The sequence below is a fragment of the Arvicola amphibius genome, chromosome 3, assembly GCF_903992535.2.
Source record: "Arvicola amphibius chromosome 3, mArvAmp1.2, whole genome shotgun sequence".
Classification (NCBI taxonomy): Eukaryota; Metazoa; Chordata; class Mammalia; order Rodentia; family Cricetidae; genus Arvicola; species Arvicola amphibius.
In genome coordinates, this window is record NC_052049.1 from 26,731,955 (window position 1) to 26,749,471 (window position 17,517).

The following is a 17,517-nucleotide window of genomic DNA, read 5'->3' on the forward strand; positions in this document are numbered from 1 at the left end:
CTTGTAGACCAGGCTGGCCTCGAAAAACATATGAACTTTTAAAAGATCATGTTCAAAGAATGACAAAATTAATAAAAACATACCTATCACATTCTATCAAGATTATATTAGGGAAAGGATAATTACTAAATATTTAATATGTCAATTTTTTTCCAAGAAAGTGTTTCCTTATCACCATTGTGCAAATCTGAACACAGATTTCAGTTCTTTCCATGCCCAGGGATGGAAGTCAGTAGATGAGCAGGGGTGTGCTCAGTGGCAAACTACTTGCCTACAATGTCCCAAGGTTTGATTCCCAACACCCCAAAAAGGGTCAACAAAGTTGCTCCTTTTGTTCCTTGCTCGAGATGTGTTCGTTTATAAGCACACCTCCCACTTCCATGGTCTAGTGCATTTTATTTCACATTGTAAGCAAGGAATGCCTAGTCAAGTTTTTCTCACAAGCTTGTTCTGCTACAGGTATGGTTCATTTAAAGAAAACCAACTAGGAGGTAAAACAGAGAAACAAAATTAAAACAAAAACATTTAAGGGAAAAGAGAACTTAAGAGTTAATGAATTTTTTTCCCTCTACTTTCAATTTGTTTTTAGCTACTTACTATAAAGGTCTTAATTATAACCATCTATGAAAATATCTAATAAATCAAGACATAAATAACTTAGTTTTAGTGACAATTACTATCTTAGAAATAAAAACATGGTAACAATGGTATCAAAAATATATAAATTACAAAGCATGACCACATAAATATACATCTACTTTTTGTTTTATATATATATACATTTATATGTGTATATATATTTCTAGGTTTGATTCTTTTAAAATAAAAATGTTCTTCTGTTTCACTTGCATTGTTTTAATAATTTTAACTCAAGTTTTAATACAATTATCACTCCCAACAGTATTTTAAATGATCCATATATTACTATTACATAGTCATGTCCTATACAATGCTCTAAGCTAAAAGTTACCAGCTTGAGGTGAGTGCAGATGACTGTAGAGACCAGTGGCATGAGACTTTAGTGGAACTGCAATTACAGGTAGCTATGACAGGTGTGCTGAAAGCCCAGCCTGAATCTTCCACAAGAGCAGGACACAGTTCACTCTTAATAAGAAGCCTTCTCTTCAGTCGCTAATGTAACTTTTAAGAGTCCAGGCATGTAAGAATTACAGTAACTGTTACTTACCCTTATTTCCATATTTGGTATGCAAAGTACTCCAATTAGGGACTGGATCCCAGAGTTCCCAGGTTTACATAAATTAATAATACCTAAGGAGGATAAAAGTTAAAAAAAATAAGAAAAGAAATTCTACAATAATATATCATGATACAGAATCTGTGATTATCTTCCAAGTTAAATTATACTACTTGGCTATTATAACTGATATCATCTAACTGAAGGATACCAAGTATTCTCTGACAATCCCCACCGAATGGAAATTGTCATTAAGTCCATCACCTAAATTCCTCATCAATTTCTATTTCATATCTAGAAACTGATGAACACCAAGGTATATACATGAATACCTGTCTGGAAGTAAGAACATGAGAGAGAAAAACAACAGTATTTTCCCTGCCAAATACTCCTCAGACTACAGAGGAAAAAAAAAAACAAACCCATATGACATTTGTCAAATATATTTCTAAAATCAGTTGAATGCATATATGAAAATAAGTAACATACTCTAAGTAAAATTCACGGATCAAAGAGTTTAAGTTGCAGAATTTTGAACATACTAAAATTTTATGTCACAAAAGATATGTAAATAGGTGATAATCAAGCTCAGTATCACTAATTTTCATGAAATGCAAATTGTATCAGAGAGACCACTACATTAAAATAGTTGACACTGGAGACTACAACAGTAAACACTGAAAAGGATGCAGAGCAACTGAACTTACACAGGCTGATGGCAGTGCACAACAGAACATGTGTACTGAGCAGCTAACCACGAGTGTGCATGTGCACCTTTTCCAGGACTAAAGAACTCTGGCATCTGCAAGCTTTTTCACAGTACATCACAGAAACTTAGATGGAATGATGGAGACACATAGGGACAGACAGACAAGCAGATAGTGGAGACAGATACAAAACTTACACAGCAGGAATACATGCTAACCACACATTTTCAAATTTCTTCTATAAAATGTCAGGGTAGTCGCACAGGACTCTAAAGCTCTGTCACCGCTACAATGGCCAAGCAACCATTAACAAAAATCCTTAGAACCAGGTATGTTTCAAATTCTGATTTTTTTCTTTCAAACTTTAGAATACCTGCACATTTGTCATGGGATAACTCAGGTATGGACCCAACATAAAGTCATTTATGCTTCATATATACTTTATATACATATCCTGAAGACAAACGTTCTTATGTTAACTGTAACTAATCACATGAGGCCACATGTAAAATTTTCTATTTATGTCACTACTCAAAAAAAAAAAAAAATCTCAGCTACTGAAGCAATTTGGATTTCATATTAAGGATGTTTAATTTGTATGTCTGCATGCATGAATAAGTTATAATTTCTCTTTAGACTTAGAAACAAAGTTCAAGTTAAACACAGTAAGCAGAATTAAGTGCTTAAGTTCTTGAAGAGCACTTCTCACACCTTGAGAAGCAAGAGATTATGATAAGGGGTATAAACCTTCTTTTCTGCTAACACAGGAGAAAGGCTGTTGACACTTGGGGAAAATCTGTGCTGCTGAAGTTACCATCCCATCAGTTATGTGGAACTTGAAACCTGTCATTGTGTTAACACTGCAAAACTTTATTTAATTCATAAACACTGCCACAGAATCTAAACACTATTTAGGAAAATACTTCTGTTAGAAAAATATTTTGAAGGTTGTAACTTGAAATACTACTATTTTCATTGTTTAACAAAAGGTAGAAAGCATCTAACTTTTAAAGCTTCTAGTCACAAGTCAATATATAAGAGCATTGGGAGAAAGTCACTTAGTAAGAATGTATAAGGTGAATTTTAATCAGAGATTGACAACAATAGTCTAGAAGGAAGGTCGAGGAGTGAGCAGTTAGGTCATCTTGGTAATTAAAGCACAGTGCAATCAATATGTTTCAGAAAAACAGAAACAGCTATGACAGCGGTTAAGCTGAGAGATAACAGAGGACACTGAATGACAGAAAATAACATCATCCTCCTTAGCAGGAGGACCCAAGCTGTGTCTGCTAAAAGAGGACCTGGGGGCTAGAATGCACTGCTCTATACTTTGAGCCTTGAGGGACTTCAATGATCACATGCCAGAAACCCAGTCCCCAAATGCACACTGATAGTTTCTGAGAGGTGACTAGGGATTAGATGAGGTCATCCTAACAAATCCCCAAACTAACTTTACGAGAGCAAAGTCTGGAGCTTGCAGTCTGTCATTTTCGCCACATGAGGTTAATGCCACGTTCTTGAACATTTCAGCTTCCAGAAGTAAAAACTACATATATCTTAATTTTAAAATGAAATTGTTAGCATTTAGTTTTGGAAATAAAAATAAATTAGAATAAGTATGAAAAATACTATTATTTACTCTTATGTTCACACACAACCTTTCAGCTGTCCATGAAGGTAAGCACAACAGATAAGGCAAGGTTTTTATTGAGGTACTAAGATGGCAGAAGCACACTGGACACACTAGCAAAAGCCCAGTGGCTAGTATAAACATTTGTATAGAAAATATATTTGTAATGTAGGGTTACTTAAGTACACAGCAGTATTAAAGGAAGTTTCTTTGTTCTGCTTATGCTAACTTTCCTTTACAAGCTCTCTTTGCAGGAATACTGTGAACCTAAGAAGGTAATCATTGCCAGAAAATAAGTCAATGGCCATATTATGAAAAAATATTTTTTACTTCAGAGAATGAGGAAACATGTATAATCCTATATTAAAGAACTCTGGTGAGCTGGTTATGAGGCTCAGGAATACAGCTCTTGTTTAATCAGGCACAAAGCCCTGGGTTGAAAACAAGTAACAACAATGTTTGAGACTCCTAACACCCTACCTAACATACCTACTACTTATGACATTACTAAACAATTTTAAGTAAGAAGCTTCAGCAATACATGATACACGAGTTTTGTCTTTTACTATGGGGGTCTTCTTCAGGAATGTAGATCATGCTGGATTTTTCTTAAAATGTCCAGGTAATCAATAGCACAGTCTCACAAGTATAATGAATGTGTATATATAGAATGGAATATCCTACTTATTATAAACTTTCTTCATTGTGTTTTAATCATTTTGTGTAAATCTCCTTGGTTATAATACCATAAACGTAAAACTACATTTGTATTTAAATTAGATGCTACGACAATTAAACATTTGAAAAACCAAGTAAGGTCTATTCTTTGATGTCACTGAGCAACATACAGAACCTACCTGCCCATGAGCGGAATGTCGCAATGATTCCCATTTTACTGGCTAGAAACCGTGCCTCTCTGTCTTCTCTGTTGGAGGGTGGGGATGGGGAATTAGTAAAGACACAAGAGAAAAAAAGGAGGTGAGTTTCATTAAAGTATTTATGTTTGAAATCAAAACAAGATGTTTAGAAAAAGAGCAGATTACTCTACAATTAGACAACTATTAGTATAAATTGATTTTCAATTTTAAATTGACAGTATGATCTCAGAGCTCAGGAGATGGATGGGAGAACTGCTGTAAGTTCAAGGTCAGACTGAGCTACACAGCAGTTTCCTGGCTAGTCAGAGATAACACAGAAAGGTACAAATAAATTAATGAATAAAAATAAAATCTACACCATGATTTATAACTAAGTTACAAATCTTGATCCTTCTGAAAACTGCTCTTAGCTGGACTTCAACTGAGCACTAAAGCACAGCCAGCTGAATGAGCATCTTTACAGCAAGGATGCTCCGGAAGCAAGAGCCCACGCCCACCACAGAAGCTTGTCAACCTGCATTCTCTTCAGCTTTTCTATACAGCAGGCTCAGTAATCTGCAGTCATCAAACAATTACTAAATCAAAGGAATCCAGTGCTGTATCAATTTGAAGATCAAGAATTAACATTTAAATTTCCCAAAGTCTTCCTTTAATGTATATTATGTAATTCAGAAAGTACAACATAAGCCCTGAGATAGGACATTCACGTATACTCCCACTCCCTAGCACTGTACACTATCAGTGTAAACATAGCACTTAATATAAGCACACAGACACCACACGCCCTAGCAAAAACTCATGGTACTTACTTGAGCTGTCCTTCAGCTGTATCTGGACTGTGTCTGTAGTGGAAATCAGTATAGGGTGCTAAAATTCGCTAATTAGAAAAGGAAATAGAAACAGAAGCAATTTTAATTATAAAAGGCATTCTTTCTATAACACAAAATTAATTTCATTCCTCTGTTTCTTTAAGAGGAGTGGCTGTTTCAGTTATTTAATCTTCAAATTCATTTAAAAAATGTAGCGTGATTTTAAGTACATTAACTGAATTTTTAGTTCGTAACTTAAGGTATAACATGTATCTATCAAACAAAGCAGACACAGGCACACATGTGTTTCTGGGTTGGGTTGGCAGTCATCTTCCTTCAGCACCCAATATGATTACCAAATACGCCTGTTTCCACTGACTGTTGAGAAACCAAGTGTCAAAGGTTCTTTTGAAGCCAGGCACCTGTCTTTTGTTGGTTTCTTCTTCTCAAGTTGCTCTTGAGTTTATGAAATGTGGATTTAGCAGTCTTATGATGGAGTGTCTAACAACTTATTTTCTTTTACATTCTATTTGCAATATGTAGTTAAATCTAGAAGCTAAATTTTAGTCATTGTTTCTGTGGATCCTTGCTTTCTGCCAATCTTCTCTCTCCTCCCTAAGGACTGAACTGTTGTGTTGATGTGCTGTGTCTTGGGTGCTGCTCACCCTCACTGTGAGTTACTCTGGTTATTTATTGACTGTTTTTCAGTTTCCTATTGACATCTCCTTGTCCACAATAAAGTTGTAATTTCACAGAATCCTGACTTCTAGGTCTATTTTTCACACTAGATATTTCATTTGACTCATTTTGTGTGTCTAGTTATAGGAGAAAAGGTATCATATTTTTACTTACAATTGTTTTCCAGAACAAATTAACTATGGTTTACTTAAACTCTTTTCTATTTGGATTATGCCTAAGCAAGTACTAAGAATTTTTTTCTTTTGAGTTTTCAGTAATGTGATGATGTTTTTTTTTGTATGAATAGAAATCATGTATGTTGGAAGCTGAACTGTCTGTCCAAGTACACATGCTTTTCCATCGTATTTTCTGATGTAGCCTCCCACTGAACCTAGAGATCATTGTTTATGCTAGTCCATAAGGTACTGTGCCCCATCTGTCTCTGGCACATTTCACCATATCCAGATGTTCATTGGGTGCTGGAGATGCCAACTTCGGTCCCTGTGCTTGTACCAAGCACTTCATACATTGAGCCAGCCAGTACATGACTAGACAACTCTGAATGAATGTTCACAGTCATTTTATAAAAGATCTACCTGATGTTATCTCCCACTAGAGGTGGTTGATCTTTTCTTCTATGCAGATAAATGAAAGCAGCTAATCATTCTACTCCAAGGCAGTTAGTTATGCTGCAATTCCGGTAACACTAGGTCTATCTGTTTGTTCTGACATTCTAGTATGTTCTGCCAGTGCTTTCAACAGAACATAGGTATTTTTATTTACTCCTTAGCAATGAGAACGGGGCTTTAAAAGATTCCTTTCTATTACTTTTCACTATGTGTGCGTGTTTGCGACTGCATGTGCATGAGTGTGGGTGTCCACAGAGGCCAAGGAGAGAGGTCTCCCTGGAGCTGGAGTTACAAAAGCTGTCTGCTGACACTCAAACTGGGATCCCGGAAGAACAGAAGGCTCTAACCATGGAACCACAATTCCAGTCCCAAGAATTGGATTTTTCTTCTTCTTTTTTTTTTTTTAAAAAAACAAAACAAAACAAAACAAAACAGGGTCTCATTATGTAGCCTTGCTTAATCTGGAATTCACTATGTAGAACAGGGTGGTCTAGAACTCAGAAAAATATGCTTGCCTCTGTCTCCCAAGTGCTGGGATTAAAGGCATACAGCATCCCAAGAATGATATTTCTAAGACAATATTTTGCATGTCAAACTGAGACCTTTATTTCAATAACTTTGAGAATCTGGTAAAAGTCAAGGACAGATTAGTTACAAATTATCCAGTTTGTTACTTTAGCACTACACACCCACCAAAAGGTCTTGATTTTTCTGAACTCAAGTAGAGCATATGTGAATTTCCCCTTCAAATATACCCTGAGTGGGAAACTGCCCAGGAAACACTTCCATGATAACTTGTATAAATTCACTACAAATGAATATCAGGGTAAACTAAAAACTGAGACATAAAACTTTAGTGAGCCATTCATCTATTTTTTTTAAAGATTTATTTATTTATTATGTATATATTGTTCAGCCTCCACATATGCCTGCAGCCCAGAAGAGGGCACCAGATCTCATTACAGATGGTCGTGAGCCACCATTGCTGGGAATTGAACTCAGGACCTCTGGAAGAGCAGCCAGTGCTCTTAATCTCTGAGCCATCTCTCCAGCCCCCACTCATCTATTTTTAACAGGAGGAAGATGATGTCTGGTAGCAGAGATAAGGGTACTATCGGTAGTTCTTTATAGAAAAGAAAAGGCATTGATTTAAAATGACAACAAAATGATATGATGAATAAAAAGATGACTTCCTAACTGAATCCATGATAAAGACAGTGATGAAGACAGAGGACAGTGAGAGACAGCCAAGAAAGTCGGCACGTACTACACAGGAAGAACTATGCAACACACTTATGTAGAGCAGAAAAAAAGAGGAAACGCATATAGCTAAATGTAAACTTGGATGGATGAAAAGTACTACAGTTAGTATTGTTAAGATTTGTTATTTAGAACACTGAAATTTCAAAATATTTTTTAACTCTGAAAACCATGACCTTCATTTTACCTATGAAAAATGTAGTTGATGTCTTCGTAGTATGACTGAGCATCTTTTGGGTATATGCCCAAGAGGGGTATTGCTCAATCCTGAAGTAGGTTGATTCCCAATTTTCTGAGAAACAGTCATGCTGATAGACAAAGGTTGTACAAGTTTGCATTCCCACCAAAAATGGATGAGTGTTCCCCTTACTCTTCATCCTCTCTAGCATAAGCTATCATTAGTGCTCTTGATCTTAGCCATTCTGACAGAAGTAAGATGGTATCTCAGAACTGTTTTGAATTAATTTCCCTGATGGTTAAGGATGTTGAACATTTCCTTAAGTGTCTTTCAGCCATTTGAGATTCTTCTGTTGAGAATTCTGTTTATTTCTGCATCCCATTTCTTAATTGGGTTATTTGGAATTTTAATGTCTAATATCTTGAGTTCTTTATATATTTTGAAGATCAGTCCTTTGTCTGATGTGGGGTTGGTGAAGATCTTTTCCCATTCAGTAGGCTGCCTTTTTGTCTTATTGTCTTTGTCCTTTGCCGTACAGAAGCTTCTCAGTTTCAGGAGGTCCCATTTATTTATTGTTGCTCTCAGTGTCCGTGCTACTGTGGTTATATTTAGGAAATGGTCTCCTGTGCCCATGCATTGGGGGGCTACTTCACACTTTCTCTTCAATCAGGTTCAGTGTAGTTGGATTTATATTGAGGTCTTTAATCCATTTGGACTTGAGTTTTGTGCATGGTGATAGATATGGATCTATTTTCATTCTTCTACATGTTGACATCCAGCTATGCTAGCACCATTTGTTGAAGATGTTTTCTTTTTTCCATTATAAAATTTTAGCTTCGGTGTCAAAAATCAGGTGTTCATCGGTGTGTGGAATAATATCTGGGTCTTCAATTCGAATCCAGTGGTCAATTTCTCTGTTTTTATGTCAATACCAAGCTGTTTTCATTACTGTAGCTCTGTAATAGAGCTTGATGTAAGGGACGGTGATGCCTCCAGAAGTTCCCTTAACTGTACAAAATTGTTTTGGCTATCCTGGGTTTTTTGTTTTTTCATATGAAGTTGAGTATTGTTCTTCCAAGGTCTGTGAAGAATTGCATTGGGATTTTGATGGGAATTGTATTGAATATACAGATTGCTTTTGGTAGGATTGCCATTTTTATGTTGGTCCTACCTATCCAAGAGCATGGGAGATCGTTCCATTTTCTGGTATCTTCTTCAATTTCTTTCTTCAAAGACCAAAGTTCTTGTCAAATAGATCTTTCACTTCTTTGTGGCATACTTACATGTTAGAGTACTCTCAGCAATAAAAAACAATTACATCTTGAATTGTACATGCAAATGGATGGAACTAGAAAACACCATCCTGAGTGATATAACCTAGACCCAAAAAGATGAGCTATGTACTCACTCATAAGTGGATAAACAAAAGATACTGAGCCTATAGTTCATGAATCTAGAGAAGCTGAGTAACAAGGTGAACCTTAAGAAAAATATATAGAGAACCACCTGGAAAGTTGAAATAGACAAGATCACCTGACAAAATCGGGAACATGGAGGTGGGGGAGAAGGTTGGATGGAAGGGGAAAAAGAGAGGAGAAGGGGAGAGGCGAGGAGAACTTGAGGGAACAGGATAGTTGAGATGGAGTAAGGACAAAGATGAGAGCAAGGAAAGAGACCTTGATTGAGGGAGCCATTATGGGGTTAGCAAAGAAACCTACCTGGCTCTAGAGAAATTTCCAGGAATCCACAAGGATGACCCCAGCTAAGACCCTAAGCAATAGAGGAGAAGGGGCCCGAACTGGCCTTGCCCTGTAGGCAAACTGATGAATATCTTAAATATCACTACAGAACCTTCATTCAGCAACTGATGGAAACAGAGGCAGAGACCCAGCGAAGCACTGGAGTGAGCTCCCAAAGTCCAAAGTGGGAGGAGTGAGAATATTAGCAAAGAGGTCCAGACCATGGTGGAGACATGCACTGAAACAATCTACCTGAGCTAATGGGAGCTCACCAACTCTAGCCAGACTGGAAAGGAATAAACATAGGACCAAACTAGTCCCTCTGAATGTGGTTGACAGTTGTATGGCTGGGGCAGACTGAGGGACCACTGGCAGTGGCACCAGGATTTATCCCTACTGCTTGTACTGTCTTTTTGGAACCTATTCTCTTTGTATGGATACCTGATGTGGGAGGGTCTTCTGTTTGAGTTGATTTCATTGTTTATCCAGGTACAAGACATAATCAGGAATAGGCTTTGTCCAATATACATAACAGGCATCGGTCCCATACGGGTCTGCCTGGTCCTCTAGCACAATGTAACACTGAGATTGATCAATTATTGATTGGAAGTGTGTTGCAGGTCTTAGAATTTCATAAGCATCACGACAATAGTAAAGGCCTAAAGAAAGAATTTTCCATTACATGGCAACAAGCTAAGGACATTATAAAGAGATGTCCTACTTGTTCTTTCTATAATCAAACACTGTTGCCTGCAGGCCAGAAGAGGGCATCAGACCTCATTACAGACAGTTGTGAGCTACCATGTGGTTGCTGGGACTTGAACTCAGGACCTTTGGAAGAGCAGGCAATGCTTTTAACCACTGAACCAGCATGAGACTCTTACTCTCAGGGTCGTGGGTTCGAGCCCCACGTTGGGCGCCATTCTGTAGTGAGGAGCTGCGGGCCTGCTTTTCATCCCGCCCGGCTCCTGCACGCCTAGCTTATCACCCGAAATAACAACACACAAACTGTATTCATTTAAACACTGCCTGGTCCATTAGTTTCAGCCTCTTATTAGCTAATTCTCACATCTCTTGCTTTAACCCATATCTAATAATCTATGTAACACCATGAGTGGTGTCTTACCAGGAAAGATTCAGCATGTCTGACCTGGTGGCTGGCTTCACGGCGTCTGTCTCCCTGAGGAGAGGCACGGTGGTCTGACTAACTTCCCAGCATTCTGTTCTCTCTACTCCACCCACCTAAGGGCCGGACTATCAAATGAGCCAGGCAATTTCTTTATTAACCAATGAAATCAACTCAAACAGAAGACCCTCCCACATCAGATACCTTGCTCAGCCTAGGTATATTAGGGTGGGCCTTGGACTTTCCCCAAAGCAATGTGCCTTACCATCTCTGAGGAGTGGATGGGGGTAGGGGGCTAAGTGGAGGAAATGAGAGGAGGCGAAGGAATAGGAACTTGAATTTGTATGTATAATGAAAAAAGATAGTTTAATTTAAAAAAAGAAAAAAAGAAAAATTTAAGTCAAGAAAAACTAAATAACTTGCCTAAAGCCACAAAGTTAGCAAGATCATATGATAAATTAACACCCAATATAGTATGTTCTTGAGGGAACTATATTCCTATCACCTAACAGAACCTGTACAGCCTAAAGTCGACCCTCTCAGGCTTTGTGTCACTGGGGTGACAACTTATTAAGGGAAAAATAAGTTTATGGCTGCAAGCATAAAATACAAGAATTTATTTAAAAATATATCATAGTCTTCGCAGGTTATTTACATAAAGGTTTGCTAGTTTGCTTTATAATGTATAGAATTAAAAAAGCCTATGCTAATACCTTGAGTCATCTCCTCTCTTTAAATAAAAACATCTTCAATTTTTAATAGTAATTATTCCACTTGATAAAAATTAAAGCTAAGTATTCTATGAAAGATCAATAATACCCATTGGCATAGGACTCCAATGAATAATACATTTAAAAATCACTAAGAGACTATTATGTTTATTATATTTGTTAGTAATGATAGTCTGATGAAGTTTTATCATCTGTAACGTTCTAAAAATAGTCCTAATGGCAAGAATGCTGGTGATGACTACAGTCCACCTACATGGCAAGCTGAGGTAGGAGTCTACGATCTGGAGACCATCCCAGGGATCATAGTAAGACCAGATCACATGAAAGAGAGGTGGGGGAGGGGAGAGGAAACATCCTAATAAAATCAGAACCACAACATTTTAAGGCTCCTACCCTAAAATGGTAAGGATAATTAGAAAATGGTAAGCATTCTAAGTCTCATTTAAATTCTTGACTTAAATTTATTTTAGATGCTATCTTCAACAAACAATAATGTACTACATTCAAAACCAACTGTTAAGATCTAACATCTCACTAGGAGCCCTGTTTGGCCTCCAACTCCCATTTCTCCTACTCTGCCTCATGAATGCTAGGATTATAGTCAGGTGCTGCCATCCTCAGTTAATAATACTTTATCATAAGTATATAGTAACCTCAGTAATTTAGTTATAAAAATTCCACCTGGATTAGTAAAATGTTTTACATATGACATATTTTTTAAAGGTACATTCATATTTTTAAAAGATACATTCATTACGAATAGTGCCAAAGTGGTTTTTCCCCTTTAGTATTAATAATTTAGTATGTGTTTAAGTGTGTGCACACGCTTATGATGTGAGCATAGGTACACATATACCATGTGCACATGGAGGCTGGAGGACACCTTTGGGAGTCTGTTCTCTCTTCCACCTTATTTCTGAGGCAAAATTCTTCTTGCTGTTTTTTTGCCCCTAAGTTTCCTACAGGAGCTTCCAGGCAGTTCTGGGATCACAGAACTGAATCAAGTCCAGCTTTTACGTGGTCCCAGGACCAAACTCAGGCTGTCAAATTACACGTTAATAGTTTTCCCTCTAAACCATCTCTTCAGTCCCCAAAGTGGTTCTTATATTAAAAAACTTTTGTATTGTTTAATGAATAAACAGAACATAATTAGCAGAAAACAGACAATATTAACATAGTGAATTTCTTATTAGGAAGGTGTCTTAGTATAATCTTTACTCATCCTTTAGTTTGCTCAGGAAACTTCTTAGGGCTAAAATGAACTATTCTGCATGTTGCTGAAATATTGATAACATTTTTAATTTATAACTAATCAAATAACTATACAAAATGAGAATAAACCAAACTAACACAGGTTAGATAATTATTATAGCACTTGAGTCTATAATCTCAAAATTTCAAAGTAAGGTTATATATTTAAACTTATATTTTAGGGCTAGAGAGATGGCTCAGGGGTTAAGACCATTGGCTGCTCTTCCAAAGGACCCAAGTTCGATTCCCAGCACCCACATGGTACCTTACAAGCATCTGAAACTCCATTTCTTGGGGTTCCGACGCCCTCTTCTAGCCTCTGTGGGCTCTGTACACATATGGTGCACAGACATTCACGAAGGTAAAACCCTGACACACATTAATTATTTTTAAGAATTCTATTTTAAATTAGAAACACTAAAAGTGCCTACCTCTAATTCTACATCAGCTCGCACATACTGTCGGGTCTTTGGATGATTAAGAAGGTGCAAAATTGTAGTAATGAGGGCCTCATTTATTCGACTTAATTGGCAATCAATCACATTTTTCAGGATGGTGTTTAGTCCGCCTCGAAGGGCTACCACCTCTGGGTTCTGAAGTGCTAAAATGAAAGAAAAACTAATTATATTCATAGTATTAAGTATTTAAAACCTAAACTTTTACTTAAATCTTAAGCTTCCTTTTGGATTTGGAAACTTTCTTAGTAACTATATTTACAAGTAAAAGATTTCACTTAAGAGTCATTTACTATCTTTTTCCCAAGCCTGATTTTTAAATTGTCTTTGAACAATTTTGTCATATTCTTTAGACTTACTTTACTTAATATTTTTCTTCAATTTCAGAGTTCATTTTACTGTGGAGATACTAGCCCTTTAGTGATTTTTTTCAAATATTTTATAGTATTTGTTATTTTAAAATTTGCTTCAAACAGTGTATATCATTTACTTTTATCAAAAAATAAAACACACATACATGCAAACATACATCCACACAGACCCCTTTGTAACTTTAGATAAAAAACTTCTCTCTTACTTTGAAGACCATGACTGTTCCTTGCATGTAGTTTCTGCTTTTTGTTGTGGATCTTGTTTTGGAAACAGTGCTAAAAGTGAGCCCAGAGCTCAGACAGTCTCACATGCACTATTCTGTCTGTGTCCTGAGTGTGTCACCATGTGGGTCAGACAAGCATGCATCTTAATGACTTACATTTCATCTGTTTCAATCTGTCATGAAGTTGAAATTCACTGAGATAATAAACTCAATTTTCCCCACAAATATTTTACTAATTATCCCAGCATGTTTCTCTAATTATACTTATTCTTTTTTAGAGACAGTGTAGCTATTTTTGCAACCTGGTTTTGAATTTGGTGTCTTACTAGCTCTGGCTCCCAAGGCTGAGATGGCGGGGTTATGTTGTCATGTCCAGTAGAGTTTTTATTCTTAACGATATGCCAACGTGTTTTTCAAAATATGATCTGTAACTTTTTAAAAGGCTTTTCTCTTAAAAAATGAGTGATCTTAATAGTTTTAAAAATAATATGAAAAGAAAGTTTCCTTTCTCCTCAATTTTTTTTAACAATGTTTCTAGAGCTTCTTCTGTAGTGTTTGTTCTGGACTTTAGAATTAAGTTTTCTCCTGTTTTCTAAAATTAGGTAAAATCACACAGGACCACAGTGCAGATTTCAATGGTATAGGTCAGTAATATCTGAACAGTTACACCCACGCCCAAATCTGCTTGATGTGGAACTTAACTACGTTAGAGGGTCCAATGTACTTCCTCCAGTATCATCGCTGTCTTCACTATGTACGGTTAGCTGTACCTTCTTGAACCTCAATTTGACACACTCAAAAGTATCTCCTCCATACAAATCACCATATATTCTATATATTTCTTTTGTTTATTCTACTGTGATTATTTCTGAAATATATCAAATTTAAATTTTCACAGTTCCACAGTAGTAATCACATAGATCACTTCTTCACTTTATTCAGTTTTCTGATATATATTTATAGTGACAACTAGCAGCTTTCCAATATTTAAACTTCATTCATTACTTTATCGAAAATATGGTTAAACATTTTAAACAATGTTTACTAATTGTGTTGTTTCAAAAAATAAGGTGCAAAGTAACTAAGAAAGATAATGTATGTCAACCTCTATCTTTGAGTCTTCAGTGGTAGAGTGGTTCTTCTTTTTTGTAACTTAAAATTTATTAATTTATTATCCCAAGCAGAAATATGACCTCCACAATTTGTACTTTTGGCAATAGAAAATAAAATAATTATCTTCTTGATTCTTAAAATTATATTCCACTGATAACAAATGAAATTGAACTTTTAAAGTTTTTAAAGTAGGTATTTAGGGATTATTTGTGTTTACTATTTTACTTTATACTTGTTACTTTGTTTGTTTGATCTGCCAACAAATTTTTTTTTTTGTTTTTGGTTCCTTAACGTAAACTCTATAGCTACCACCCATGTATGATAATTCACAACCGACTTTCCTCTAAAGTCCAGATAAATATACATTCATGTCTCTACTCTCCCTTTTTTTGCTCTAATCTCTGATCTGTAATACAAAGGGTTTTATTAGGATTAATCTTTTACACTGTAAACTACTACTTTAAACCGTATCAAGACATAGTATCATCAATGTCAGAAGGTTACACGAGTAGATTTCATTACTACTGGATTGCAGACAATCAAATTTTATAATAAATAAATCTGAAAATTTATACAATAATAATACGAATTTTGAATTGTCAAATAACACATTGTCTACTTTCCTATAAGAAGTAAACATTTTCTTATTTTTGTAGCACTTTCCTTTTAAGGACATTAGGTTATATTATATGTACTTTATAAAACACTTCATTACTTCAAGAAAATTCTGACCTAGTTCACAGATAATAGCAATGCATGCCCGGACCATTCTGTCTCTTTCTTGAAGTCCATCATTTCCAACTGCAATTAGTGAGTTGGCCACAGAACTAGGAAACAAGGAAGCATTCACAGTAATCATCTGTAACAGAGAAGAATCAGAAGATAAGTCATTTACATTGAAAATTTTATTTTATTCAGATTTTATTTTATTTTATTCAGGCACAAAATTCTCGTAAGATCAAGGCACCAATTTTAACATTTAGCTTTGTATGGACATCCCAAAGGATTGTTTTAACTATAAGGATTGCTATTATAACTAACAGTAAATATAACAGTAGTTACTAGGGAAATGTTCCTGATGCTTTTCTAATAATTTGAAACTAAATTAATTACTAAACAAGATTATTCTAACATTCTAGGTCTTTCCAGAATAGCAGTGGCATCTTGAACAGCTCCTCGGTGTCCAATGTCGCTCAGTGGACATGCACCTGTGCTGCTGCATCATCACCATGTCCCTGACACTTACCTCCACTCCTCCCACCTGGTCAAACTGATCTGAACTTCACCCAGTCAAAACTCTTTAGCTGTCACTACCTGTTACTATGCCAAAAGGTAGCCTGACTAATTCAGAATCTTTTCTTGATGTGTGAAAAATTCTGTGGTAGATCATATGTATATATACCTTGCAATAAAACTTAGGGTAAACCTAAATCAAGGATGAACAGTCAATAACATTAACTGCAATTCTGGAAATATGCCAAGACCATTTATGTTGGTTTAAAAAGCAGAAAGAAAATAAAGCAAGTGGCAAACTACTGTTTAATACAGACTATGTGGTAAATCAACTATTTCGAAGTTAACACCCTTGGGCAGGAAAAGAAGTTTTATTTTGACAGGGAGAAAAGTAACTTCTCCTGGATGTTACTGGAGTTAGAAACCTGTTAGAAGAATTAAAATTTGTGTTCTGACACAGGATACAAGATGACTAGAGAAAGATACTCAGATAAGGTTATGAGGACCAAGGAAACCATCTGTGCTGGTCAATCTGGCTGTAACACAGGTAGCTTATGTCATGTAAGCAGCAGTAAGTAATACTACATGATTCAACTGAAATTAAAGAACTCAATTTCACAATCATAAACATTTCCAATCATTAGACTCTAAGTAAGGTGTCCCAATTGTTCTTAATTAATTCTTCCCACTAACCAAATAAAGGAGGATAAAGGTAGTAAGGTAGAAGAAAGTGATCTTCCCGGGGAAAAGAAATCTCGTATCTTATATTTTAATTTTTGCTGGTATGTTACACATAGCTCTTGTGTTCATAAGAGAACTTCTAGGAAAGAACTGGAAGATGGATCAGGAGTTACGAGTACAGCTACTCTTCTGTAGGACCCAAACTCATTCCCCAAGACCTACTGTGGACGGTTAACAAGCACCTGTAACTCTAACTCTGGGGAATCCAGCACCTCTGGCTTCTGTACCTGCAACCATGTGCACATAGCATCTGTCCTCTATACATACATACATACATACATACATACATACACACACATAATTTTAAAAATTAAAAAATTTAAAGAATTATCTAGAAATAAATTTCATGTGATATATTTCTAAAAGAGCTAAGATAATTTAGTTTTCCAAATTAGACTATTAAGTAATAAAGTATATTTTCTTTGCCAAATCAATCCTCTTTTTGAGTGAGATTGCTTACATGGAAAATGAAGATGTAAACAATGAAATAGTGCCAACAATTTCAAATACAGAAAGAAATTCTACCTACAAATCTTATATGGCTACTAAAAATATTCTTTATCTACTAA

The 17,517-nt window shown here is 35.9% G+C and overlaps 1 protein-coding gene across 5 annotated transcripts in view; it reads right to left on the reverse strand.

Annotated features, from left to right (window-relative positions):
* Positions 1 to 17,517, reverse strand: part of Rictor (RPTOR independent companion of MTOR complex 2) — a 103,886-nt gene that overhangs the window by 38,308 nt on the left and 48,061 nt on the right. For all 5 annotated transcript variants that reach the window (XM_038321880.1, XM_038321878.1, XM_038321879.1 and 2 more), the window contains exons 7-11: positions 15,707 to 15,833; positions 13,243 to 13,412; positions 5,220 to 5,287; positions 4,390 to 4,457; positions 1,187 to 1,269 (exon numbers count right to left, since the gene is read on the reverse strand). In XM_038321880.1, the coding sequence (XP_038177808.1) occupies positions 1,187 to 1,269; positions 4,390 to 4,457; positions 5,220 to 5,287; positions 13,243 to 13,412; positions 15,707 to 15,833 (516 nt within the window). The remainder of the gene's footprint in view (positions 1 to 1,186; positions 1,270 to 4,389; positions 4,458 to 5,219; positions 5,288 to 13,242; positions 13,413 to 15,706; positions 15,834 to 17,517) is intronic.